General features: G+C 40.8%; 1 protein-coding gene across 1 annotated transcript in view; it reads left to right on the top strand.

The window, feature by feature from the left end:
* ATP10D (ATPase phospholipid transporting 10D (putative)) overlaps positions 1 to 26,003 on the top strand; it is a 102,030-nt gene that overhangs the window by 74,322 nt on the left and 1,705 nt on the right. The window contains exons 11-23 of the mRNA XM_084626358.1: positions 2,058 to 2,278; positions 4,929 to 5,117; positions 8,234 to 8,852; positions 10,085 to 10,191; positions 10,850 to 10,976; positions 13,990 to 14,174; positions 16,003 to 16,312; positions 16,917 to 16,993; positions 17,534 to 17,659; positions 18,209 to 18,409; positions 23,168 to 23,248; positions 23,495 to 23,599; positions 25,033 to 25,220. Coding sequence (XP_084482484.1) covers positions 2,058 to 2,278; positions 4,929 to 5,117; positions 8,234 to 8,852; positions 10,085 to 10,191; positions 10,850 to 10,976; positions 13,990 to 14,174; positions 16,003 to 16,312; positions 16,917 to 16,993; positions 17,534 to 17,659; positions 18,209 to 18,409; positions 23,168 to 23,248; positions 23,495 to 23,599; positions 25,033 to 25,220 — 2,536 coding nt within the window. The remainder of the gene's footprint in view (positions 1 to 2,057; positions 2,279 to 4,928; positions 5,118 to 8,233; positions 8,853 to 10,084; positions 10,192 to 10,849; positions 10,977 to 13,989; positions 14,175 to 16,002; positions 16,313 to 16,916; positions 16,994 to 17,533; positions 17,660 to 18,208; positions 18,410 to 23,167; positions 23,249 to 23,494; positions 23,600 to 25,032; positions 25,221 to 26,003) is intronic.

Raw genomic sequence — 26,003 nt, 5'->3', positions numbered from 1 at the left:
AAAAAAGTTTTAAGAAGAAATAAACTGATGACTATATAGTACATATCAGAAGTCATTTGTACGGCAATAGCACCTAGAGGCTGCCTGTCAAGGATCAGAGCCCTCTAGTGCTAGTTGCTGTACATCCACTAGTCGTTTTCTGTGTGTGGGCTGGTCTGTTAGTATCACCTTAATAAAATGCCATAATGTTCGCTATAGTTCCAGTTGTTTCATGTTGTGCCCTGGTGGCTGGGGGTGGGTCATGTATTTATCGATGGTGACATTTGAATACAAAAACAGTGTAAATACAGCATGAAGAATCCTAGGGACAGTTTGTTTTCATTATTTATTTATTTGTTTAAAGGATTTGGAGGGGACCCACAAATTGGTTAATTTTGTAGATGCAGCTTTTTAGAACATTGCACAGGATTTTTATTCACATATCTCCTGTTTTAGACAATAGGAGTTGCATTGCAGAAACCCAGTGGAATCGTTGGGTATATGCCACTTAATCTATGTGTATACATTTGTGCTTATTAATATACATAAACTCACATTGCACAGGATGCAAGAGTCAAGAAGCACATAATTGTGTTGATCGCAGTGGCTGTGTTGCCTTATAATGCTCTTAGCACATTACAAGATTATTATGGTAAGTAGTCTCAGTGTCCTCTGTGTCAGTACTACTGCTCTCTGGATCAATATCACTGGCACGTGCTTTGATGCTGTTATATGTGGTGCAGGAGGTGAGGGACTTCACCTGAAGTCTTCTGTATTTCATAGTTGGAGCAGTCATGATAGCAGGTACCAGAACTTTGCACTGGAGGTAATGAGGCCCTAATACAAGACCCTATTGGAGTAGCGCATTTGTAAGGTCACTGATTTCAGCCATACTTCCCTTCAGTTACCACATTTTATTTTATAAACCATGTGACATCTTCACAAAACTGTTATTTGTTCCTGTTGCAGAAAATATCAGATTATGAAAACAAACATTTTTGGTGGATGAAAACTATGACTAGTAGACATGTCTTTTACTAGAGATTTCCTTGCACTGTAGTTGCGTAAGGAAGAGTGTCAGTGGAAGGGCATGTAACACAGACAATCTTCTTGAAAAAACTGTCTCAGCTTTCAAGTGAACGAGTTGTGTGTCTCGTAATCTCATAGACTTTAAGATCAGAAGGGACCATCATTATCATCTAGTCTGACAACCTGTAGTCTGCAGACCACCTTCACATGATTCAGATTAATTTCTGGAATACATACAACATGAGGGCAGCCATTTTGAATATTATTCAGTTCCTTCCTCATACCTTTATCTTTACCGCTTCCCCGGTTCCCTAGGTTCCTGCAGCCTGAATCCTTTCCTCCAGTATTTTGCCATCATCCGTCACCTAGGCTGTCTCCTTCCCTGGTTTGGCTGTTTCCCTAATAGAGGCTATTGTTGTCCACAGTTTGAATTTTTAACTTAGAGCCGCTCTGTGATATGTGAGCTCTTATTTTAAAAAAATATTTTTTTCTCTATTCGTATTGAGGCAAAGGAGATAATAGCCTGAACCCTCCTTTCCAGGTTGTCTCCATGATCAGTGATGCCCCCTGGGAGGAGTTTGGAATCATCAAAATGCCAAATTTGGCAAATAGGGACTATGGTCTCCTAAACTGGGGGAAGGAGAGGATTTTATTTATACCTGAGGGTGGGAACAAGACCTCCCCCACATGACACGCATGATTCAGGTTTTACTGACCAGTTATTGTACTGATGAGACCAGCTTTTCAGTTGTAAAAATTGATAAATCAAAAAAGTTCTTTTCTCAAACAGATGAACTTCAGGCAGGATTCACAGAGCCCTTATTAAAAGTGATACTTGTGCTGCCAAACCAGTGTCCATGTGATCAGTGTGTTGGCTGTTTTGTTTTGCTTTTGATTAAATTATATGTAATCCATTTTTACACACATGTACACAATTCCGTGTTTTAAAGTTCATATGTCAGGCTTCCACCTGATGATTTGAGCTTGTAATATTGGACAAATGAGGGATTCTTCTTGGTGGCTGAAATGTGATTTCCCCCTCTCATTAGCCAAGAGGCTGGAATCCTATCAAGAGGCTGATTCAGACGATGAAGATTTAACAGATGCTCTGTGTGGTTCATTGAGCCGCATGCCAAAGCAGAAGGTGCACAGCTGCAGGACAGTGAGTCGGCCTTTGAATCAGCTGGCTGGTAGCTGTTCTGCCTTAGGAGAGAAAGATGGAGTCAGTAACATTCCACACTCAAGACATGTAGCTTTCAGCAGCCCCATTGTAAGTATAACTTGATGTCTTTTGATCTTAAATATCTGAAGTAACTCATGAAGACATTTGATTCTTTTTCTTTAAAATTGAATAGATCATTTTGTCTTATCTGAAATCCTTTGTTTTCCTTCAAAAAGAACTGAAAAAGTGCCTCCCCACAGCTGTAATTTTGTAATTGATATGTTTTTAAATGATGGCAAAAATAAAATGTGGATTTGCAGCTTTTAAAGCGAGGCCAGAATTGAACTGGGAGCATGAGGTGTTCATTCATGGTTATCCCTTTCTAGACTGTTCACATAAAGCTAGAGGAGAAGGATAGTCTAATGGTTAGGGTAACAGATTCAATTTTCTGTTCTTCCACAGACTACCAGTATGACTTTGGACAAGTTGCGTAGCTTCTCTGTGCCTCGGTTCCCTACCTGTAAAATGGGGCTAATAGCACTTCTGTACCTCACTGGGGTGGTGTGAGGATAAATGGGGGTTCTCAGACTGGGGGTTGTGACCCTTCACGGCATCACAAGGTGGTTACATGGGGGTCGCAAGCTGTCAGTTCCATGGGGCTGACAGACCTGAACTCCCATTAAATTAAATTACTCCCATCCCCGTTTTTAATTTGTAAGTGGGGGTCACGCTCAAAGGTTTGCTGTGTGAAAAGGGGTCACCTATACAAAAAGTTTGAAAACCCCTTGGATAAATTGTGAGTTGCTCAGATGCTACAGTGATGGGTGCCAGATAAATACCTAAGATAGCTAGATCAAAGGGCTTGCCTATGAAGCAATTGTTTGTTTGATGACATATATTTGATACGCACAGTGTGTTATGCCTGGCAGTGCATAAAAACACTTAAAAGTGTTTTTAATGTTTGTATTAGATAATGCAAGTGCTACTAAATAATTCAGATCACCAGCGCGTCTGCATTGAATCTTGCTGGCATAATTCCACGAGCGCACCAGCTGAAATGAATAAATCAAATGTAATCAGCATTTGCCGTGTTGCTTTGAGAGGGTTTTTAAACCTTATAGGTGTGGGTAAGCAGTATTCCAGCCTAATGCACCAAGTTTTGGGAGCAAAAATGCTGCCTGCACCATGTATGTCCTTTATAAATGAGACTTAAAGTAACATTAAATAGGTGGTGGCTCAGTTTTATTTAATTTCTGCTGAAGTGCTCATGAGTAAGGCTAAGATTTTGTCGCTGTTATTTTTAATAAAAGTCATGACAGTTCACGGGCAACAAACAACATCTCCAGTGAGCCCATGACTTGTCTGTGACTTTACTAAAAATAACTGGGGGGCAGAGCTAGGTACGGGGAGAAATGACAACTGGTGTCATGGGGATCGGGGGGTGGGGGGTGCGAACAGGCTGAGCCCCACAGCCACAGGGCGGGCTCACAGACCCGGCTCCGGTGCTGGCTGCAGGGCAGGAGTACACAGTCCCAGCTCCAGCCACAGGGGGAGGGGTGGTGATGGCCCTGGGAAGCTGCGGGGCAGGGGCACGCAGTCCCGGCTGCCTCCCCTGCTGGAAGCCACAGGGCAGGGACGCACAGCCCCCACTGACAGCTGAAGCTGAAGAAGTCATGGAGGTCCAGTAAAGTTCCGGAATCCGTGACCTCTGTGACTCAATCATATCCTTACTCATGAGCTAATGCTTGTGAAGACTGCATTCTGTCTATGTAGATATGAAATTCACTCTATGCAGAAGGTTAGCACAAGGTCAAGGCACATTCAAGTCCCACTTACATCCTGGAGTACATAAGTGGCACTTTGCCTGGCGCTGGCCCCTCTGAATTGGGGTGAAGATCATCCCCTGTGAGAAATATCCAAGTTCCGAATGCGGCATATCCTACCCCTTTTCTCTGCAGATGCAGGAGGAGGGCTGGTAGCAAAAGAATTCTGGTATGCAAAGGGATGGGGGAACAATTTAAAGGTTTACCCTCATGAAATTAGGATGGTGGGGAAGTGGAAATCTGTGTTTAGGGTTCAAAATTAACAATGCTTATGCAGGAAAAAGACCTGGGTATCAGTGGCCAGCTTCATGAAGATCTCTACTCAATGTGCTGCTGTGGTTAAAAAAAAAGACAACAAAATATTAGAATACACTAGGGATTAGGATAAGACTTCCGGGGGGGCACATTATAGTCTGCCTATTGAATAGGTTCTTAAATCTTCCTCAAAGCATCTGGTGCCAGCCATTGTTGGAGACAGGATACTGGTCTAGATGGACTGTGTCTGATCCAGTATGTCAGTTCCTATGGTGCTATGAATTATCATGCACTGAAAACTACCAGTGTTTAAGGACGTGCTCCTACAAAGTGTTGACGACACCTGTGATATGCTGCATATATCAGGGTGCTCTCCTCTCTCCCAGAAGTGCTCCACATCTAGCAGGACGGAGCCTTTGTTAGCAGGAGGACATTGCCCAAACTTCTCTAATCCCTCCATGTTATAAACTGTAGTAGGTTTTACTTTTTCAGTTTTAGATTAACTTCCTTGCAGCAGCTGCAGGAGGAGTTTGGGGAGTGATTATTCTATTTATATGCACTTCTAAGAGTACTCTATTCATTGTAAAGTCTTGCAACACTGAAACTGTCTTGTGCCAGGAACCACATCAGGCCTTTTGGAACTATATGGTAAAAGGATATCTATTTTATTTAATCAACAGGAAACTGATGTTGTTCCAGACGCAAAGCTCATGGAGAAATTTAGTCAAATTACCTGTCATTCATATGCGCAATCAGAAGAAACTGACAGAGAGCCATCCTTGGAGACAGTATACATCACTGACTTCTTTCTTGCTCTGGCAATTTGTAATACTGTGGTAGTTTCAGCTCCTAACCAACCACGTCAAAAGGTAAGGAAGAAAAATCGGCAACTCAAGTAGTCACGCTTCTGGCTGCTGCAGCATATTACAGCTTTTCATGTGTTCCCTATAGTCTTGTTTGCATGGGGAGAAAAAAAGGCACTGCCATTTAAAAGTGGTCATTTCCCCCTCCATTGGTTTGCTGTGTTTGCTTGAAGGAAAAGAATGATTGTACAGTTGAAACTGAACAGTCCAGTAAGTTAATGCATAATATACAGCTAGCAAAAGTTTCCAGTGAAGTGCGGCTTGCCTTGAATACTTTATACTACGGGTGTCAATTAATTAACTCAAAAAAATTAATCGCAATAAATCACAGTTTTAATCGGAGTGTTAAATAATAGAATACCAATTGAAATGTATTAAATATTTTTGGATGTTTTTCTACATTTTCAAATATATTGATTTTAATTACAACACACAGTACAAAGTGCACAGTGCTCATTTTATATTATTATTTTTATTACAAATATTTGCACTGTAAAAATGATAAACAAAAGAAATAGTATTTTTCAGTTCACCTCATACAAGTACTGTAGTGCAATCTCTTTATCATGAAAGTGCAATTTACAAATGTAGATTTTTTTTTTGGTTACATAACTGCACTCAAAAACAAAACAATGTAAAACTTTAGAGCCTACAAGTCCACTCAGCCCTACTTCTTGTTCAGCCAGTCGCTAAGACAAACAAGTTTGTTTACATTTACGGGAGATAATGTTGCCCTCTTCTTATTTACAATGTCGCCAGAAAGTGAGAAAAAGCATTCACATGGCACTTTTGTAGCTGGCATTGCAAGGTATTTACGTGCCAGATATGCTAAACATTCATATGCCCCTTCATGCGTCAGCCACCATTCCAGAGGACATGCTTTTATGCTGATGATGCTCATGTTGTTCATTTTAAGAACACTTTCTGTACAGATTTGACAAAACGCAAAGAAGATACCAATGTGAGACTTCTAAAGATAGCTATAGCACTCAACCCAAGGTTTAAGAATCTGAAGTGCCTTCCAAAATCTGAAAGGGACAAGGTGTGGAACATGCTGTCAGAAGTCTTAAAAGAACAACACTGATGCGGAAACTACAGAATCCAAACTACTAAAAAAGAAAATCAGCTTTCTGCTGGTGGCATCTGACTCAGATGATGGAAGTGAACATGTGTCTGTCTGCACTGCTTTGGATCGTTGCCGAGCAGAACCCGTCATCAGCATGGATACATCCTCTGGAATGCGGTTTGAAGCTTGAAGGGACATAGGAATCTTTAGTGCATCTGGCACGTAAATATCTTGCGACACCGGCTACAACAGTGCCATGTGAATGTCTGTTCTCACTTTCAGGTGACATTGTAAACAAGAAGCAGGCAACATTATCTCCTGCAAATGTAAACAAACTTGTGTGTCTGAGTGACTGACTGACCAAGAAGTAGGACTGAATGGACTTGTAGGCTCTAAAGTTTTACATTGTTTTGTTTTGGAATGCAGTTACGTAACAAAGAAAATCTACATTTGTAAGTTGCACTTTCATGATAAAGAGATTACACTACAGTACTTGTACGGGATGAATGGAAAAATACTATTTATTTTATTTTTTACGGCACAAATATTTGTAATAAAAATGCATATAAAGTGGGCACTGTACACTTTGTGTTCTGTGCTGTAATTGAAATCAATATATTTGAAAATGTAGAAAACATCCAAAAATATTTAAATAAATGGTATTCCATTATTGTTTAATCGTGTGATTAATTTGTTTAATTGCTTGACAGCCCTACTTTATACTTACTTTTTTACGAGAGGGACTCTAAAATTAAGTTGGATTTGCCATTTTTACTGTGTTCTATTCACCAATAAGATGTCTGGTTTTAATACCCCATCCAGTATGAAAAATGTGGTGTATAGCAAACCGTAACTGCCTCCTGGCATTACTACAAAGCTAGGGAGAGCCTGCTGTTCCGTTTTGTACTGTAATAATAGTAATAACTAAAACATACCTAGCGGCTGGAACACATTGCTAAGGCACAACAGCTATTTTGTGGGTAGTGATCTTCCTCTTTGCAGTAATAAAGTATCACTTTATGTTTGTAACTGGAACTCGTTGGTTTTTTTTAAAAAAATTAAATTGAATTTATCCTCTGAGTAACCTTATTTTAGAAAAGGCTAGGGTTCAATTTCCCTCAAAAAGCATGTGATGACTATAAGTAAATGACACTTAATTGAAAACTTGTGCCTCCTGCTAAATGGCAGGGTTTCAAACTTACAATAGGGTGCAGATCTTTAGAGTGTCATATCTGTGAATTTGGCTTTGCTGCTGCATTCAAAAAATTGTTGATGGGAAAAAAATAGCTTATTTTCCTTAAGCAATAATACAAAAAACTCCTTTCCAATCACCCTAACCTAATTCACACATGGAAAATACACTATAAAAATTTTAAATAGTAAAATACATTCCATAGCTCTTTTAGAGTTTTTAATTCTTCAGGGTGCTTTATAACCACAAGACATTAGCTGTTTGCAGTAGATTGTAAGCTATTAACTGTAGTACTGTTCTTATCAGTGTCCAATAGACTAAACCGAGCATTTTGTATTAATATTTTCTATGTAAGTCCAAATAATAAGAAAAGCGCTTCTAAAGGATTTTATTTCTAAAAGCTATTTTTAGGTGATTGTCACTTTTTTTGTGGGGCAGGTTTAATCCTTGCACTCATCTGACTGATTCAGAATAAGCAGAATAAAACTTTAAGTCCATTTTCTGTGAAATTAAAAAAAGTTAGAAAGTAAGTCATGCTATTTGTTTCATTATTGGCCCAAATTCTAGAAATGGGCCACAGTCATTAACTAGACATGGAATGAGTGTAATTTTACAAATCTGAAGTGCGTTTACAGTTGATGTGTTTGGAATCTAATTACCTATGGGTTTGGCTGAATTTATTTAATAGAATGATACAGTAATATATATAAAATATAATTTAAGTCCAAAAAGTCGACATTGAAGTTGAAATAAGCGATTATATTAAGAATAATATCCTTGCTGAAATAAAATACCTCTATTACTAAATGAAATTGTTTCAGCACACTTATAAATGTTTTTGCTGATTTTTTAATTCTGTTGCAGATGAGACTATCTTCGCTAGGTAGAATGCCTATTAAATCCCTTGAGGAAATCAAACAGATGTTCCAGAGGTTGTCAGTCCGAAGGCTGAGTTCATCACCAGTTCCAAGTGCAAAGGAGTCATCATCTGAGAGCCCTAGTACTTTTGTGAGCAAACTATCTATTTTCAGAGTGAAGCTGGCTTCTCCTGCTATAGAAGGGGTGGCCCAAATGGCTAATGAACCTCAGGCTACTGATAGCCTACAATGCACCAAAGTACCTCCACTTGGACCACTAGATAGAGTGGACGTAGCTGCAGGCAGTGAGCACTGTGATGCTGGATCATCTCTTGAACGATCTATATCTAAGCTGTGTTATGAGGCTGAGAGCCCTGATGAAGCTGCACTAGTTCATGCTGCCAAGGCTTACAAATGCACTTTACAGTCTAGGACTCCTGATCAAGTTACTGTGGACCTGGCTGCTTTGGGATCTTTGACATTTCAGCTTTTGCACATATTGCCTTTTGACTCAGTACGAAAAAGAATGTCAGTAGTAGTTAGACATCCGCTCTCCAACAAAGTGGTGGTGTACACGAAAGGTGCAGACTCGGTCATTATGGATTTGTTGTGGACTGGACCTGCAGGTACATACAGAACTTTGTCAGCTCTTGGTTTCACCTTTGTATCTCTCAAGAATAATTAATTGATTAACATTTTTTTGGAGTGACACGTAAAAGAAGGTAAATAACTACACAGACCTACCTTAGTCAACAGTTCTCTGGTTCCTGTGCTCCCACAGAAATATTTAGTTGTTCATTCCTGAGGTACCACTGTGACAGGTGTTCTACAGACACCCAAGAAAGTGAAGAAAATTGGGGTTCAAGACCTCAATTCAGCAAAATAACATAGACGCTGCTGAACTTTAAGCACATATGTATACCCATTGAAGAGAATGGGACTATTCCTGTGCTTAAAGCAAAGCACCTGCTCAAGTATAGTGCTGAATTCAGACCCCCCCCATTATGATAGTAACACATCTTATTAATGAAAGTATGAAATACACTATATTGGGGTTAGACAGTGTCCAGTTTTTCTTTGTCAACCGTTCTGAGTTCTAAGAACTTCTAATATTAGATGTTGTCACCCGATGTATGATCTCTAGCCTGTGTCTGTAGAGTTCTGTGGCACCTTTTACTTGTGCCTGTTTGTTTATGTGGCAAACACTTTTGAACTCTGCAACAGGAAACACTGACTTCTGTAGTACAATTCCTTGTTTGCTGTTGCACTGTAATGATTGATTTACATGGAATGGAAAACACCAGCTGCTTTTTATTGAAGGTCATTGAGGGCAAGAAACCAGGTCTTCTTAACTATATGGATCAGTGGTAAATATCTCAGTTTATTATTCTTGTTATCATTATTTTTATTTTTAATCAAGGAAAAATGTTTGATATTTTTTAGATTTGGGAAAACTCAGGGTGGGCATTTTCTAAAAGTGCTCAGTGTTGCCCTGACTCTTCTCCCATTGAAATCAAAGGGAGTTTTACCATTGATTTAAGTGGGAGAACAGTTAGCCCAATACAGAGTACTTTTGCAAATCCCAGCCTTTGATTTTTGGTCTAATATGACCCAAAGAGTGTTCTTTTAATCCTCTCCCAGCTAACCCATGGACCGAGCAAGACATTCTGGTATGGTCACCAAACGTGTGACCTGAATATGATTTGCAAATATAAAGATCTGTTTAAAAGTTAAAATAATATTTGTTTTACTTTTATTTTTAAACCTGCTCTTTTGAAAGTCTGTCAGTAAGTAAACGCCAACAATGCATATTTTACTCTTCCCTCTACCCCCCCCCTTTTTTTTTTTTAAATTTCAGATGATGACAAATCGGAAATGGAACAAAAGAAAATTAAGGAAAGAACTCAGAAACACTTAAATGATTATGCCAGAAGAGGACTGCGCACATTGTGTATAGCTAAAAAGGTAACTTGTGAAGAAATTTATGGTAGTTCATGAAATGACATACTTTCTCTGGAATGTGGAGTGCTATAGGTGTGAGACATACATCACTACTTCTAAACAAATGATTGCATATCGGCACTAGACTTTTATTTTTAATTTAGTGTGATTTGAAGAGAGATTAGTAAATTGACCTGTGCTACTGCATAACTTCACTTTTAACAGTCATAGCTGGTGGCAGTGGAGGATGTCAAATGGCTTAATGTCTACAACTTTATCCATAAAATTGTGATTAACCAATAGTTAACCCGGTTTTCTGAGTAAGACATGTGGGAGGTGAGTAGGGTTAGGGAAATGCTCACAAAATATGAGAGGCTTGCTCAGTGTGGGGGTTTGTTACAAACCCCAGTGAACTTGGGCCAGTTTTGTGGCTTCACTTTCAGACCATGTACAGTTGACAGTGCTGTGTGGTTTGAATGCAAAATATCATTTTGACATTTCAGCTGAGTTTCATTTTGGATTTTGAGCTGCCCAGAAATTCAAAGTATAGCTCAGCAGTAATGAAAGGGGAAGAAATGTCCCAAACTTCTCTGCAAAGCAAAACCTCAGAGGTTGTGTAGCTCAAGTACTGAGTAGAGCTGAGGCTTTTATCTCTGTGTTTTTTCCCCCTCTTCCTCCACAGGTGATGAGTGATGCAGAATATGCTGAATGGTTAAATAGTCATTTTTTAGCAGAAACCAGTATTGACAATAAGGAAGAGCTGCTGCTTGAATCTGCCATGAAGCTTGAGAACAAGTTAACACTTCTTGGTAGGTAGAAAACACTATCACTTGCTGGAAATCCTTTATTTCACTTAAAATCTGCTTGAATAAATGGATTCATTTTGCAAGGCACTATACAAAACTGAATTTGTTTTTAAAGTGGCTTTCTGTAGACTTAGGATTTATGGCTTGTTATTAAATTTCCATAAAGTATTAGTACCTAAACTAGATTATGACTTAATTGGAATTACACAGGCTTAGAATATTGGTATGGGGGTATAGTTTGTTCAGGAAGAACAAAAAGGGAAAAAGGGGAGAAGATGTTTCATTGTACATTAAGAATGTATATACTTGTTCTGAGCTCCAGAAGAGTTGAAAGCCTCTAAGTGAAGATAAAAGGGGGAAAGAAACCGGAGTGATGTCACAGTAAGGGTCTACTATAGACCACCAAATCAGGAGGAGTGGTGAAATGAGCTATTTCTGGAACAAGCAACAGAAATAACCAAAACTCAAGACCTGGTATTAATGGGGAACTTCAGCTACCCAGACATCTGCAGGAAAAATAATAAAATAATAAGGCAAAATACAAAATGTCCAATAAGTTCTTGGAATGTGTTGGGGACAATTTTTTGTTTCAGAAGGTGGAAGAAGTAACCGGGGGGCAGACATTTTAGACTTGATTCTAACTAACAGGGAGGAATTGGATTTGAATCTGAAAGTTGAGAGCAATTTGGGTGAAAGGAATCATGAAATGATAGATTTCATGGTTCTAAGGAAAGTGTGAGAGCAACAGAATAGGGACAAAAAGAAAAGGAGTACTTGTGGCACCTTAGAGACTAACCAATTTATTTGAGCATAAGCTTTCGTGAGCTGCAGCTCACTTAAGCTTATGCTCAAATAAATTGGTTAGTCTCTAAGGTTCCACAAGCACTCCTTTTCTTTTTGCGAATACAGACTAACACGGCTGCTACTCTGAAACCTGTCAGAACAGGGACGGTACAATTAACAAATCAGGCTTTAACAAACTAAGAGAACTAGTAGGAAGGTCCTATAGGTAGAAATTCTAAGGGAAAAAGTGGTTTAGGAGAGCTGGCAGTTTCTAAAAGTTAATATTTAGGGTTCAACAGAAGACTATCCTAATGCAAAGGATAGATAGGAAGACTTGTACGAGGCCAGTGTGGCTCCATCAGGACCTCTTTAATGACCTGAATTAAAAAGAAATCCTGCGGAGAGTGGAAACATGGACAGATTTCTAAGGATTGGTACAAAAGAATAGCATGAGCATGTGGGGACAAAGTCAGAAAGGCTAAGGCACGAAATAAATTATGATTGGAGAGGGACATAAGAGACACTGAGAAAAGAGGGTCTATAAATACATTAGGAACGAGAGCAATCAGAAGCAACGTGTAGGTCAACTTAATGGGGAAGGAGAGATAATAACAAAAGACACCAAGAAGGCTGAGGTGTTTAATGCCAATTTTGCTTTAGTCTTCACTAAAAAGTTAATTGTGTCCACATATTTAACACAGTTAATATTCACAACAAGGGGGAAGGAGTGCAAGCCAGGATAAGGAAAGAACAGGTTAAGGAATATTTAGATAAGTTAGATGTATTTAAGTCGGCAGCACCTGAAGAAATTCACCATAGGGTACTTTAGGAAGTAGCTGAAGCAATCCCAGAACCATCAGCAATTATCTTCAAGAACTCATGGAGGATGGGTGAGGTCCCAGAGGACTGGAGAAAGGCAAACATGGTACCTTGTCCTTAAAAAGGGGAATGAAAAGGACCCAGGGAATTAGGTCTAATCAGCCTAACTTCGATATCTGGAAAGGTACTGGAACAAATTGTTAAACTATCAATTTGTAAACCCCGAGGGGATAATAGGGTGATAAGGAATAGCCACCATCATGGATTTATCAAAAAACAAATAATGCCAAACAAACCTAATTTCCTCCTTTGACAGGGTTACGGCCTAGTGGATAGAGGGGAAGCAGTAGACGAGCTAAATAGGCTCCAGCGCAGCTCACAGGGAATTTAGCTCACAGACTAAGTATCAATCATTTGGTGGCAACCTGGGAGGTTGTAGCTAGTGGGGGCCTGCCAAAGGTCTGTCCTGGATCCAGTACCATTCAATATTTTCATTAATGACTTGGATGATGGAGTGGAGAGTATGCTTATAAAATTTGTGGATGACACCAAGCTGAGAGGGGTTGCTAGCACTCCGGAGGACAGGAATAGAATTCAGAACTACCTTGATAAATTGGAAGCAGATTCAAATACACAACTACAAAATGGGGACTAACCGGCTAGGCAGTAGTACTGCAGAAAAAAGATCTAGGGGTTATAGTGGGTCACAAATCAAATATGAGCCAACAGTGTGATGCTGTTGTGAAAAGGTTGATATCATTCTGGGGTGTATTAACAGGAGTGTCGTATGTAAGACATGGGAGGTAATTGTCCTGCTGTACTTGGTACTGGGTGAGGCCCCAGCTGGAGTACTATGTCCAGTCTGGGTCCCACACTTTAGGAAAGATGTGGACAAATTGGAGAGCAACAAAAATGATAAAAGGATTAGAAAACCTGACCTATGATGAAAGAGTAAAAACTGGGTGTTTTTAGCCTTAAGAAAAGGAGACTGAAGGGGGACATAACCATCTTCAGATCAGTTAAGGGGTGTTGAAAGAGGATGGTAATCAGTTGTTCTTCCTGTCCACTGAAGGTAGGACCGGAAGTAATTAGCTTAGTCTGCAGCAAGGGAGGTTTCAGTTAGATATTAGGAAAACATTTCTAATTATAAGGCTAGTTAAACACAGGAATAGATTTCCAAGGAAGGCTGTGGAATCCCCGTGACTGGAGGTTTTTAAGGATAGGTTAGGCAAACACCTGTCAGGGATGTTTTAAGTATATTTGGTGCTGCTTCAGCATGGGGAGCTGGACTAAATGAACTTTCAGGTCCCTTCCAGCCCTAAATTTCTGAGACACAATGACTAGTTAGAATTTTCCATGTTTATTTGTTTTGTCTTTTTAATTTTTGCTTTAATCCACATGTTTTTTATTGCAGGTGCCACTGGGATTGAGGATCGCCTGCAGGAGGGTGTTCCAGACACTATAGAGGCACTACGAAAAGCTGGAATCAAAATTTGGATGCTGACGGGAGATAAACAAGAAACTGCTGTCAATATTGCGTATGCTTGCAGGTTATTGGAACCAGATGACAAAATCTTCACCCTCAAATCTCTAAGTAAAGTGAGTAGAAAATGAGATTGCCCTCCCTGTTACCCCACAAACAAATTTTTGCCAGAAATGATTGGTCAGACTATACTAGAAGTGCTGTTTAAAAAACAAAACAAAACAAAAAAACACCACGTTTTCTAAGATGTCCTTTGTATACTGAAAAACTGAGGGTCTTTCCCCCCCCATTCTGTGCATAAAGTATATTTTACATTTATTTTACAGAAATCTATTCCTAAATACAACCCCTAAATGCTTGTTAAGTATTTAAATTGACTGCAGTGTCTCACTTCTCTTTGTATTAGGAAAAGATATTGATACAATGTACATGTTTATAAATGTTTGCAGAAAGCTAGACATTGAAGTATACTAGGAATATAATCGCTGGTCAAAGAATTATTGACATGGAAATTGTGTTAAATTAAATTTTTTGCTGCTCTGTGTCATATTTTCCCTCAGCCCTGCTTGATTAGCATTAAAACACAAGGAATGATCTCATTAAAGTGGTATTACACACAGATCCAGAGAATTAATCTACTTACATTTTTTAACAGAGAAAAATCTTTTTTTTTTCCTTCTCCTTTTGAAAATAGTTCAGTCATTTTGTAAATAAAACAGTGTTCAAAAATGTAACTGCAGTGGAAGTTCAACACAGTCTTGCTTGATAATTGTGCCATCTGCTGGATGTGTATAACTAACTGCATTTTGATTCTCTGTTTTGTGAGCTATTGAAGATAGAATTTTAAAGAAAAAATGGCTAGCCATTATCCAGATTAAGTGACCTGCAAAAATAGTATTGTAGTTGAGGGTAAACATGGGCACACAGAGTTTACCTACTTCTCCTTTGGGAAATAAGGAGTTTAGTTAAAGTTTTTAGTTTAGATTGGTTTACCCACATCTTTTTACCGCTGTACTGCTGCTTGCTCAATCCATGTGTGTGGGGAGGACTGGGCATGTGACATTTTATTCTTTATGATTTAAAAGAATGTGTGAAAGAGGTGTGAGTGTGTTTTGCTTGTACTATACCTTAGAAACTCAGGTCATGCCTTCTTTGGGAGATTTTCTGGTAACTGGATAATCAGTGCAACAACAGATTGAAAAGGGAAGGGATTTTTAAGTCATTCTATAAAAAAATTGTTGGATATTTATTTTTGTTCACAGCCATCTGCCTTCCACAATTGCTTAACAATTTGGATAAATGGTGCCTTTGTTAGTGCTTTTTTGGTTAGGGTGTTAGCTGTAACAATAAACAGGTGCTGAGGTCCTCCAGCAAAACTTGACATTGTTGATATGTCTAGGTAAAGTTAGAACCAGACAAAAACTTTGTTTACAAAAATCTTTTGGGCCTTTTTATAGATTTTAAAGAAGCCAAAAAAAAAAAAAAACCTACAAGGCCAATTTTTTTGGAAGGTTTTGCAGGTCACCTTTTAACCTGGATTTGAAAGTTATCCCTGGTTTTCCTTTCCAAACTAAACAAATTAAGAGAGCAAAAGACTCATAACTAAGCCTGATTTATATTACGGACTCCTTAATGGTCATTACTCACATTATAGTCCAGTAAATATTTTCCTGGGTAGTAGTGCAAAATCCATGCCAATGTGCTTTAACAAGGTTGAAATGATCTTTTCTGCAGACAGCAAACTCTGTCCAACTGTAGTTTTAAAAAACAATAGAGCTGGAGAGCCAATTCAGGCCACCTTCCTCATGCGTGAAGTCCCACTGAAGTCATGGGATGACTCATGCAAGGTTTGGCCTTCTGCATAATATGTATTTTACATATTGGAAACAGAGCCAGGGTAGAAGATAGAACGTTACATCAGCCTTTCTCTTTGCCTTACACAAGGACGCCTGTGCATTGTTGATGAACGCTATTTTAGAAGACATCCAAAAAAGTATGTGTGCCAAAAAAAATCACAACTCCAAACTTGCGAGCGTCTTTCCAGCTCCCTCCACCCAAGCTCCAGATTTCAGTGCCTCCCTGGTTATTGATGGAAAGACTTTAGAATATGTCCTGCACGAGAGCCTGCAAAGTATCTTCCTGGAACTCACGGAGAGGTGCCGGGCTGTGGTCTGCTGCAGAGCAATGCCCCTGCAGAAAAGTGAAGTGGTCAAACTGGTGCGAAACAGGTTGAAAGTGATGACGCTAGCTGTAGGTGAGTCTCCGCCCAAGCTGTGCACTCCGTTATCTCTGCTTCCTGGAAAAAGAGGAGCTATTTTTAATATTTTTGTTGCTGTCTCTTATACATTTTACCCATGGAAGAGATGAATTACCTAGGGCCAAATTTACTTCTGACATAAACTGGTGTAACTCCACTGAGTCAATACTGCCAGTGAATTTGGCCCTTAAACTAGTTACTGGCAAGCCCTTCTTCCTAGGCTCGCAATAACAATAATAGTGATGCTTTCCCTGGTACTTTATCAGTTCATTTTTTTTAAGGGGTACGTTGGGGAGTTTTTCTGCCATTCTCTATCACAAATATCCCATGCTGGGGAAAAATAGCAAATGGTCCAGTCTCTTTCACATAGGGCTAAAGTTAACAAAGATCCCGGTCTTTGATGGGGTATTCCATCGTTTACAGTATTGATTAGAACAATAATTCTTAGTATTCTGGGCAGTGTTCTGATAGATTTGTCTCTTCTCACCATCTCTGTGTAGAATACATTAGCCAGCAGAGCTACCTCCGTGTTGTGTTCCAACTAAGATTATCTTCTTATTCCTCTCCCTCCCTCCTCGCCCGCTCCCGCTCTCCCTGGAAGGTGATGGTGCCAATGATGTCAGTATGATCCAAGTGGCTGATACTGGAGTGGGACTCTCAGGCCAAGAAGGCATGCAGGTAGTGAAGACAGAAAACAGCTGCAAATCAAACCAGACTCAGATTGAAATATAATCAAGGTTCAGCTTTGAGGTTTAGAGGCTACACAATACGTTGCCACAGAAGGGACCAGCTTGTGTTCTGAGCTCACTCCCAAGCCTGAGTGCTTTTCCAGGAGCAATCAGAGGCTGAGCACTGCAGGGGTTCGTGCTCTTGGACGAGAGAGCCTGTTGCTCGTTACTGAACTCCCTGTTCCTCAAACTCCCTGTTGTTCACTTCCTGGCCAACACATGGCGCCCACATTGTAGTTGGCATGGATGTACGTGAAGGCAGAGATTGGCCTCCTGCCTCTGACATGTTAGTCAGAGTTGTGTTTATGTAGCCTGTAGCACATAGGGGCTCTGATCTGAACAGAGCACTAGGTGCTTCTCTAGTCCTTATGAACAGTAAATAGAAGCAATGTAATATAAATGCCCCACTCATTTGTCAGCATTTGATGCACATCACGTCTGGTATTTTAACTGTTCAGGTGTCACAACTCTTTCTTTGTGTGTGTTGCAGGCTGTGATGGCGAGTGACTTTGCAATTTCGCAGTTCAAACACCTCCGCAAGCTGCTGCTTGTCCATGGTCACTGGTGTTACACCAGGCTGGCCAACATGATCCTTTATTTTTTCTACAAGAATGTGGTATGTAGCTACAGTGTATCTGGGAAAAGGTTCTTAGTTTGCAAGTGTGAGATGGTGCGGTTTGGTTACCTATTCTTGCTTGGTTTTCCTTTTGGCTTTTGAAGGTGGAGACTGTAGAATAAATGCATAATTGTCAGAAATAAAGGGCAAGCATTAAGGGACTTAACTTTGAAGCTCCATTGGCAGAGGGCTGAGCCTGTCCATCTGCCTTGGATTGAGTTCACTGCTCCAGATTAATTTAAAATCACTTAAGCTTTATCTGTTTTATTTAAAAAGCTATCTGTAGTCGTTACTGGGAGGCAGGGACAAGGGGGAATATTGAAATGAGTTATGCATCTGGACAATGGGTTTTGAAATATTAAGACATTTACCAGTAAAATTATATTTTAAGTGCAGTGTCGGGGCATATTTGTTTGGAAAGCAAGTGTGTATTTCATTTCCTGCAGACCTCCTGTAAAAATGCAGAGATAAGATCTGTCCTCTTTTTCCTGAGCTTGCATAATGCTCAGCTGTGGGCTTTGGTTTGTTCTTTTGTCTTTGAACTGTCAGGCCTTTGTAAACCTCCTCTTCTGGTACCAGTTCTTTTGTGGGTTTTCGGGAACATCCATGACCGACTATTGGGTTTTGATTTTCTTCAACCTCCTCTTCACTTCGGTGCCGCCCATCATTTATGGCATTCTGGACAAAGATATCTCTGCAGAGGTCCTCATGCAGCTGCCTGAGCTTTATGTGACTGGTCAGAAGTCTCAGGTACGTTAAAGAATCGTTGGCCTCAGGCAGATTGAGACACTCAGAATTGGTTTCAGTTTTTTTCTTTGCTGCATGCTCCTCATCAGTGAAAACACTTTTCCTGTCTTAAACCATCTAGAGGGGACATGCAACTAACAGCTATTTTTCAGAGATCTTTAGTTAGGCCTCTTGCTGTCTTGCGGGGTGAGTAGGAAGGAGGAGAGAGGAGAGCTGTGGCTGAGGCTATGAGCTAGATGAATATTCTGTTACCAGTATGGTCTGTATTGGCTAATGCCTAGTTTACAATGGTTGAGACAGAGCTGTCCACAAGATCTCTAGAATCTAAGGTACCTGTACTTCAGTGTCGTTGAAGGGCTCAGCTATCACAGTGATAAGCACAATGTAAGAACCTGAACAGAGTAGAATTTATTGCACCTTGTGGGACCATCTTCAGATAAATTCCATCATTCTGGGTTCTTTTCCTCCTGATGCCTGCTGTCCTGGACTTCACTGGTTCCTTCCTTTCGCAGCTCCCTTCTGTATACGCTACACTTTGTGTCTGCCTGTAATGAAGCAGGAAAACTTTAACAACATGTTTAAAATCAGCAGATCACGTTAATCTGAATAAAGATTGTTTTTAAGTTAAAACGAGGCAGCTCATTCTGCCTTTCCCTCATTTCTGCTTTGCTCAGCATGAGTCGTAGCAACGTTTTTACTCGTATGAATTTTGAGGGAAGTAAAGTACCATATTCTAGCGACTTTTGGTGATGCAATAGCAATAGCAAGCTTAGAGGTGCATTCAGCATACTGTTAGCCTAAAACTCACCATTTTCTGACCATCTTAGGCCTCTCAACAGCAGACATCACCAGATTAATGGCTCCTGGTCTACAAGATGCTCGAGCATGCAGTGTGCTGATGACCTAACATCAGCTGTAGATCCTTGCTGTAGCCCAGTGCTCCTTTAGAAGGGGAAAAACAGTGGTGAGGTGAGGGAGCAACAGGGCAGGGAGTTTAGTAAATACAAGTTTGGCATTGTAGGGAGAGGGATATCGACCTCCCAAAACTTGTTCAGTTTCACTTTTCGTATTTTGCATCACTTGGTTTATAGAGCAATAAAGTTTGCAAAACCATATGATCCATCAAAATAAGATGCTTGTGAAGCCTCTCTGTGCAGGCTGTAGCTGGGGGTCTGTGCCCTGCAAGTCAGAGATTTGACTAAATACATCTCTGGAAGAACCTCAAGATCCCATATCCTGGCTTCCTCCCTCTGAGATGCTGAATCTCTCCACCTTTTCCCAGTTACCTCCAAACCTTCCTCTTCCCTTCAGCCTAGCATGGGGGTAATGATTACTGCTTTCCACAATAGATTTTTAACAAAACTTTGGTCTAATTTTTGTCCAGCCGCTGCCACCAGTTGTCACGGAGTCCCCGGGCGATGCTCTGGAACTGCTCCCCATGAAGCCAGTCAGGACTCTGGGGAAGTCTCCTTTCTGGGAGCAGACTGTCTGCAGGACACACAGCTCACACAGCTTCCACCTTCCTGGGTCTGACCTAGGAGCATTCAGCATCCTCTGCCCCTCCGTGCGCTTCCCACAACGAGTCCGCTCAGGCAGGGTCTTGGGGAAGCCAGAGAGTCCTGCACCCCAACTCCGCAGTCAGACGTGACTCTCAGCCAGCCAGTAAAACAGAGGTTTATTAGATGACAGGAACATGGTCTAAAACAGAGCTTGTAGGTGCAGAGAACAGGACCCCTCAGCTGGGTCCATTTTGTGGGGGCAGTGAGCCAGACAACCACGTCTGCACTTCACTCCACGTCCCCAGCCAGCCCCAAACTGAACCTCTCTCCAGCCCCTCCTCCTCTGGGCTTTGTCCCTTTCCCGGGCCAGGAGGTCACCTGATTTCTTTGTTCTCCAACCCTTTAGCTCTCATCTTGCAGGGGGGAAGGGCCATGCCATCAGTTGCCAGGAAACAGGGTGTTAGCCATTCTCTGTGTCCAGACCCCTGCACACACCTGCCCTCCAGGGCTCTGCAATGACCATACACCCTTATCCCACCACCTAGATACTTAAGAACTGCATAGGGGAAACTGAGGCACCCCCACACTATTCAGAGGAAACGTTAAGAACAGTCCCACTTCGTCACATCTCTTCCCCCCTTTGAGACCAAACTGAGTGGGGTCACTTTAGCCGGTGACCTGGGGAAGTTCGAAGCCACCAACATTCCCATGGATGCCCCAGCATCTCTCCCGTTCCTTGGTGGGAGTTACACCAGGCCTTTCCAGTCTCACGCCCTCCCTTAGGTCGGGGGTGGTCGATAGCACTCGCATTCCGCATGTGGGGAGGTTTATGTGGCCCGTTCCCTTTTGCCACCCCAAAACCCCCGGAGGGTCAAATTGGGATCGGGTCTTCTCGGGCTCTCGAGGTTAAGAGCTCCCATCTTGACCTGGGCCACATACTGTTCACTTACAGAACTAGCATGGAGACATTCCTCTCTCTACAACCTTGTCTCCCCAACAAGCTGGCCAAACACAGCCACTTGATTATAGGACTGTTTAACTTTCTTAACAGCTTTCACTTCATCTGAGACCTTCTCAAAGCTATCCACACTGGATCTTTCAACAGGAAAGTCAGTGGATCCTTCACAACAGAAAATTTCTGGCTGTTAGGAACTGAAACTTTCTCGATTAAATCACTTTCACACCCTTCAGTTGCAGTAAACTGCTTGCAAAGACTACCATGAGGATTCCTTTCCTTAGGGGCTTTTCTATGCAACAGTTCACCCTTCACAGAAATTCTGCCCCTACCCTCTTCACCTAGGGCTTGCTCTAGAGGAACACTTTCCTGAGCAACAACCAACTCTTTCTGGGTCTCACTTACATCCAGAATCACCTCTGGCCCATCAGGCGGGTTCCTATACAATCCCCTTTCAGTCAAACTTACAGACTTCCTAGATAAAAGGTGAGAAGCATTCTCCTTCCCTTTGCCACACACAAGCTCAGGAATCTTTTCCTTCTTGCCACAGGTTTCCACACCATCAGTAGGTAACACAATCAAATCACCTTTCTGCTGTCCTTGTGCCTTGGCTAGGATCTCACTCTGATTAGACAGAGTTGCTACACCCTTTCCCAACAACACACTAGCAACAGGCAAAATACAAGCACCAGAATTGTCTAGTCTCTGGGATTTTGCACAGACACTAACTGGATGCAACCTAGTTACAGTGCCATTCTCCCTAGCAGACACAAACTTAGGACCATTCCCTTCCTGGGCTTTAGCTGAATCCAGAACCAACTCTGAGATAACTGCACTATTCTCAACCAGCACAGGCTGAAAGGCCCCTTCTGTCTGCTCCACAGACAAAGAAGAGCCGGAGACACATTCTCCTTTACCAGACACGCAGCTTGGGATCTCATTCCCCTTGTCCCAGCACACAGGGCTGTTCACAGACAACTGCTTGGAGACCGGGGTGGCTCCCTCTATAGGAAAGTCAATACCCCTGACAGACACAGGCCCATTTCCTTCACTGTCACACTTCTCCACCCAGGTAACAGGTAAGGTACAGGGACATTCATCTTCCACTATCCTCGCCTTCCAACACTGCTGACTAGACAAAGCCATCAGCTCACAAGGCTGCCTAGGCTCATACAAAGTTTCCTTACCAAGCACCTTGCCACTCCCAACAGATAACCTGCCCTGCCTGTGTCTCCCCCTACTCAGCTGGGGTCTCAGCTCCCCCTGTGATCAGCGCTGCCCTTGCTGTCCCAGTGGGGGTAGGCAGCGAGCTCGCTGCTTTCCTCACTGCATCAGAGCCAGCGTGAGCCACCTGAGCCCTCTTTCTGGTGTGGAAGGGGGCGGGAAGCATTAGTCTCTAAGGTGCCACAAGTACTCCTTTTCTTTTTGCAAATACAGACTAACATGGCTGCTACTCTGAAACCTGTCATTTTGCCTTGCTGTCTCTTCTGGAGCCATTGTTAAATTGTATTTCCCTTTACCTCTTGCTATGAAGTGCATTGACACAGGCATTCTGAGTGAAAGTCACAATATAAAAACAAGTGGACATGTTTTGTAAAATAATTGTATCACAATATTGCACTAGTAGGTTGATTTTTTTATACCGTGCTTGCTATAGTTTACATTCTTCAAAGGACAGATCTTTTCAGTGCTCAGCCCTGTACAAAATGAGGAAGAAGAGTGTGTCTGACCCCAGGGGTTTACAATCTATGATCCAGGTCCTGCATCAGCACCTACTATTGCAGCTCCAAGAGACATCTCACCAAGATTAATGGGACTCCACGTGGTCCTGGGGAAGTGCTAGCAGAGTCTGCTGCAAGACCAGGGTCCACATCTCATTCTTGGTATAATCTCTGATAATTAGTTGCATGCCTACAATGAGCTCTCTCGTTTTTACTATGACCATCTCTCTAAGGGTTTGTCTATATGGGGAAATTGACCAAAATAAGCTATGCAAGAGCTATTTTAGTTGTTTTTCCCATGTAGACAACCAATAAATGTCTCCTTTTGTGCGATGTTAACATATGACTCTTCCTGTGGGATATTGGTTAGGGGTTTGCTAGCCCTGGAGAGGCTCACTGTCTGTATTGTCTTAAAATAGCATTTTAAAGTGCAGTAAGTAGAGCTCCCACGCGCTTGAGCAAACAAGATGATTATGCATGATGACAGGAATTTAGTTTTCCCAGAGTCATAAATGTATTACAGCTGAGGCTGCTGGGATTTGTTCATTTCACTGAGGCTATGGTACCTCCTGTGTTTCCTCTTTAGGCATATTCACCTCCAATTTTCTGGATCACCTTGCTGGATGCTTTTTACCAAAGTCTGGTTTGCTTTTTTGTGCCTTACTTTGTAAGTACTAGATTTGAATTGTATTAATACACTTGTTTTCTCTAATTTGCTGGTCTGGTTTTTAAACCTAAGGGTTTTTAGTTGCACTTTCTCATACACTGCAATAATTATTGGACCCATTTTGAATTTTGCATATGTAAATTGATCCAGTATTGCAGCTGTTTGTATCCCAGTGGAATGTGATACATCAAAATATTAGGGCTGTATGCATAGTATGTATCAATTAGCGTGTCTCTTACTTTGCAGACTTATCGTGGCTCTGACATAGACATCTTTTCTTTTGGAAACCCGTTAAACACAGCAGCACTCTTCATAATATTACTGCACCTCCTAATTGAGAGTAAAACTTTGGTAAGTATGTTCTTCATGCGTTCTAAAGGGTATATTCTCTCCCCAGTGTGTGCATACAACTCTTATTAAAGCTAAACAAGGAAAGCACTCTCTATATGAAAGCAAATAAATATATTAAGGGTGAAACATTGATCGTTTTACTCATGCGAGCAGTAAGTACTCCTATAACTAGCCCATTGGAACCAACAGGATTACTCACATGAGTAAGGCAAGCAAGCTCTGCCACCAATATTGTTAATAAATAACAAAATAATCCTGCTCTTAACAGCTTCTGTTGCTTTGGTGCTGTAAGTTTAATCTTGCAAAGGGGAAAACGGATGTCGAGATACCCTGCCTTTATCAGTTCCTAAGGCTTGATTTCCATAGACGACAAATGTGGAATGCTAGTTTTGAATGCTGGGAACCGATAAACCGTCTGTAGCCAAGATGAACAATTCAAAGGTGTCTTCCCTGCAGGACTAAAAGAAGCTGTTTTATGCCATAAAACCGTCATCTTAGTGTTAATTAAGTCTGCACAAGCTAAGACAACAACAGATAGTATTCCAGTTCGATCGGATTAATTTAATTTCTTTTTAAACAAGGGTAAAATAGTGACTATTTGTCATAATTCTGGAGAAAAATGTAATCATCCTGTTCAAAGTTGGAGGATGCAGGACGGTGGTTGTTTACTCAATGCAGAAAAATAAATAAAAAAGACCATTTCATTCTTGAGTTGTTTCACAGTAGATGGAATGTCAAGCTGCATTCTAAAGTATTTTGACTTAAAGATTTGTGTGTATAAACCAAGGCTTTTTATCCTGGATATGGAGGGCACAATAACCTTCACAAAAATCCCTTTGTTTAGCAAACTATGGATGATATTAATGTCTCCATTCTCTGAATAGCATAAATGAATTTCTTTTGGCATTTAGAGACGTCAGCAAGCTGTCGGACCTGGCAACCGATTATATTCTTAGTAACTAACGTACTCTAAATTGCAAAACAAAAGAAATCTGAGACCAATACACAGTTATTCTGTGTTTACATCAAACTGTGTAGTGGTATCATGTGAAGATTTTGTTCCCGCTTGTTTGTGAAGGTCTTCTCTGATGCTTATGAGTAATGTAGTCATCTGACGTACTTGGCATTAAAAAGTCTTGTACCATGGTATCATGAGTTGTATATTTAATAGATAAAAATGAAAGAAGGTTAAGGGGGGAAGAATTTTCAAATTATGTGGCTGTTTCCTGTCAACTATAGAGGGAAGAAACCCTTCTCCCTGGGAATATTTTATCTGAAATCAAGAGGGTCCTGTCTGTCTGAACTGATTTATTATTTACTTCAGTTCAAGACACTGTGTGTGTGTATGCACACACTTTTCTGTTTGTAATAACTTTGATCCTGAATCTCTGATTCTTGTCTTGTTTCCCCTATCCCTCCTTTCCACATTATAGACTTGGATACACATGGCTGTTATGATAGGTAGCATCTTATTTTACTTGGTCTTTGCACTGATGTTTGGAGCAACCTGCAAAACCTGTAATCCACCATCAAATCCCTATTGGATCATGGAAAAGCACATGACAGACCCAGTGTTTTATCTGGTTTGCATCATTACTACTTGTGTTGCTCTTCTACCCAGGTACTTTGTTGTTTTATAACCACTAGTATTAACCGGCTCTGGTTTTCGTTGTGGCTATGATGCTATAAATCTATGTGGTGTGGTCTTGTCTTTTTTGAACATATAAAATTGGATAGCCTGGTAGTTTAAGCATAAATGAGCCCATATGTATGCAAGGAACTGTTAATTGGGATCTTCTCCAGTCAAATTTAAACAAGTACAAAATTGCTGTAATGACTTAGTCTAAATCCTACTTCTCATGTTTAAATCAATAATTTACCTTAATCACTTTTCAAAGGTTAGAATTTATATCCAAAGAAGTTGTATAAGGTAGCAGCGTGAATCATGTACATGTCATAGAGAAGCTAATTATGGGCGTGTTTTTATTACCGAAACGGTTTTTTCAAATGTTTTCTTTCTTTTTTTGAAAAAGCTTGAACCCAGAGTTTTTGTAAATGGACAAAATGGTCAAAAAAAATCTCTGGATTCCTACAAGTTGTGAGATTACTGCTGTGGGATATACAACTTGTCCCTCCCAATTGTGGGTTGGGGCACAGCATACATAGGATACACATTTTGCTTTAGGGCATAAACATATCACTGTGGTTTTCAACTTTGGCTCAGACCTTGCAACTAAACCAGCTGATGGTGGTACTGTAGGCCTGGGCTGAGTTGTATCAGAAAAGCTGTCCCTTCTGCAGTGTTCCTGACTCCAGATGGTGCCACTAACCACTTGCTTTCCCTCCTAAATTAATTTAAAAAGCAAATTGTGTAGCAATAATGAGCCAAGATGGGAGAATGCTT

The sequence above is a fragment of the Lepidochelys olivacea genome, assembly GCF_965140295.1.
Source record: "Lepidochelys olivacea isolate rLepOli2 genome assembly, chromosome: 4".
Classification (NCBI taxonomy): Eukaryota; Metazoa; Chordata; order Testudines; family Cheloniidae; genus Lepidochelys; species Lepidochelys olivacea.
This window is presented reverse-complemented; position numbering and strand designations above follow the sequence as displayed.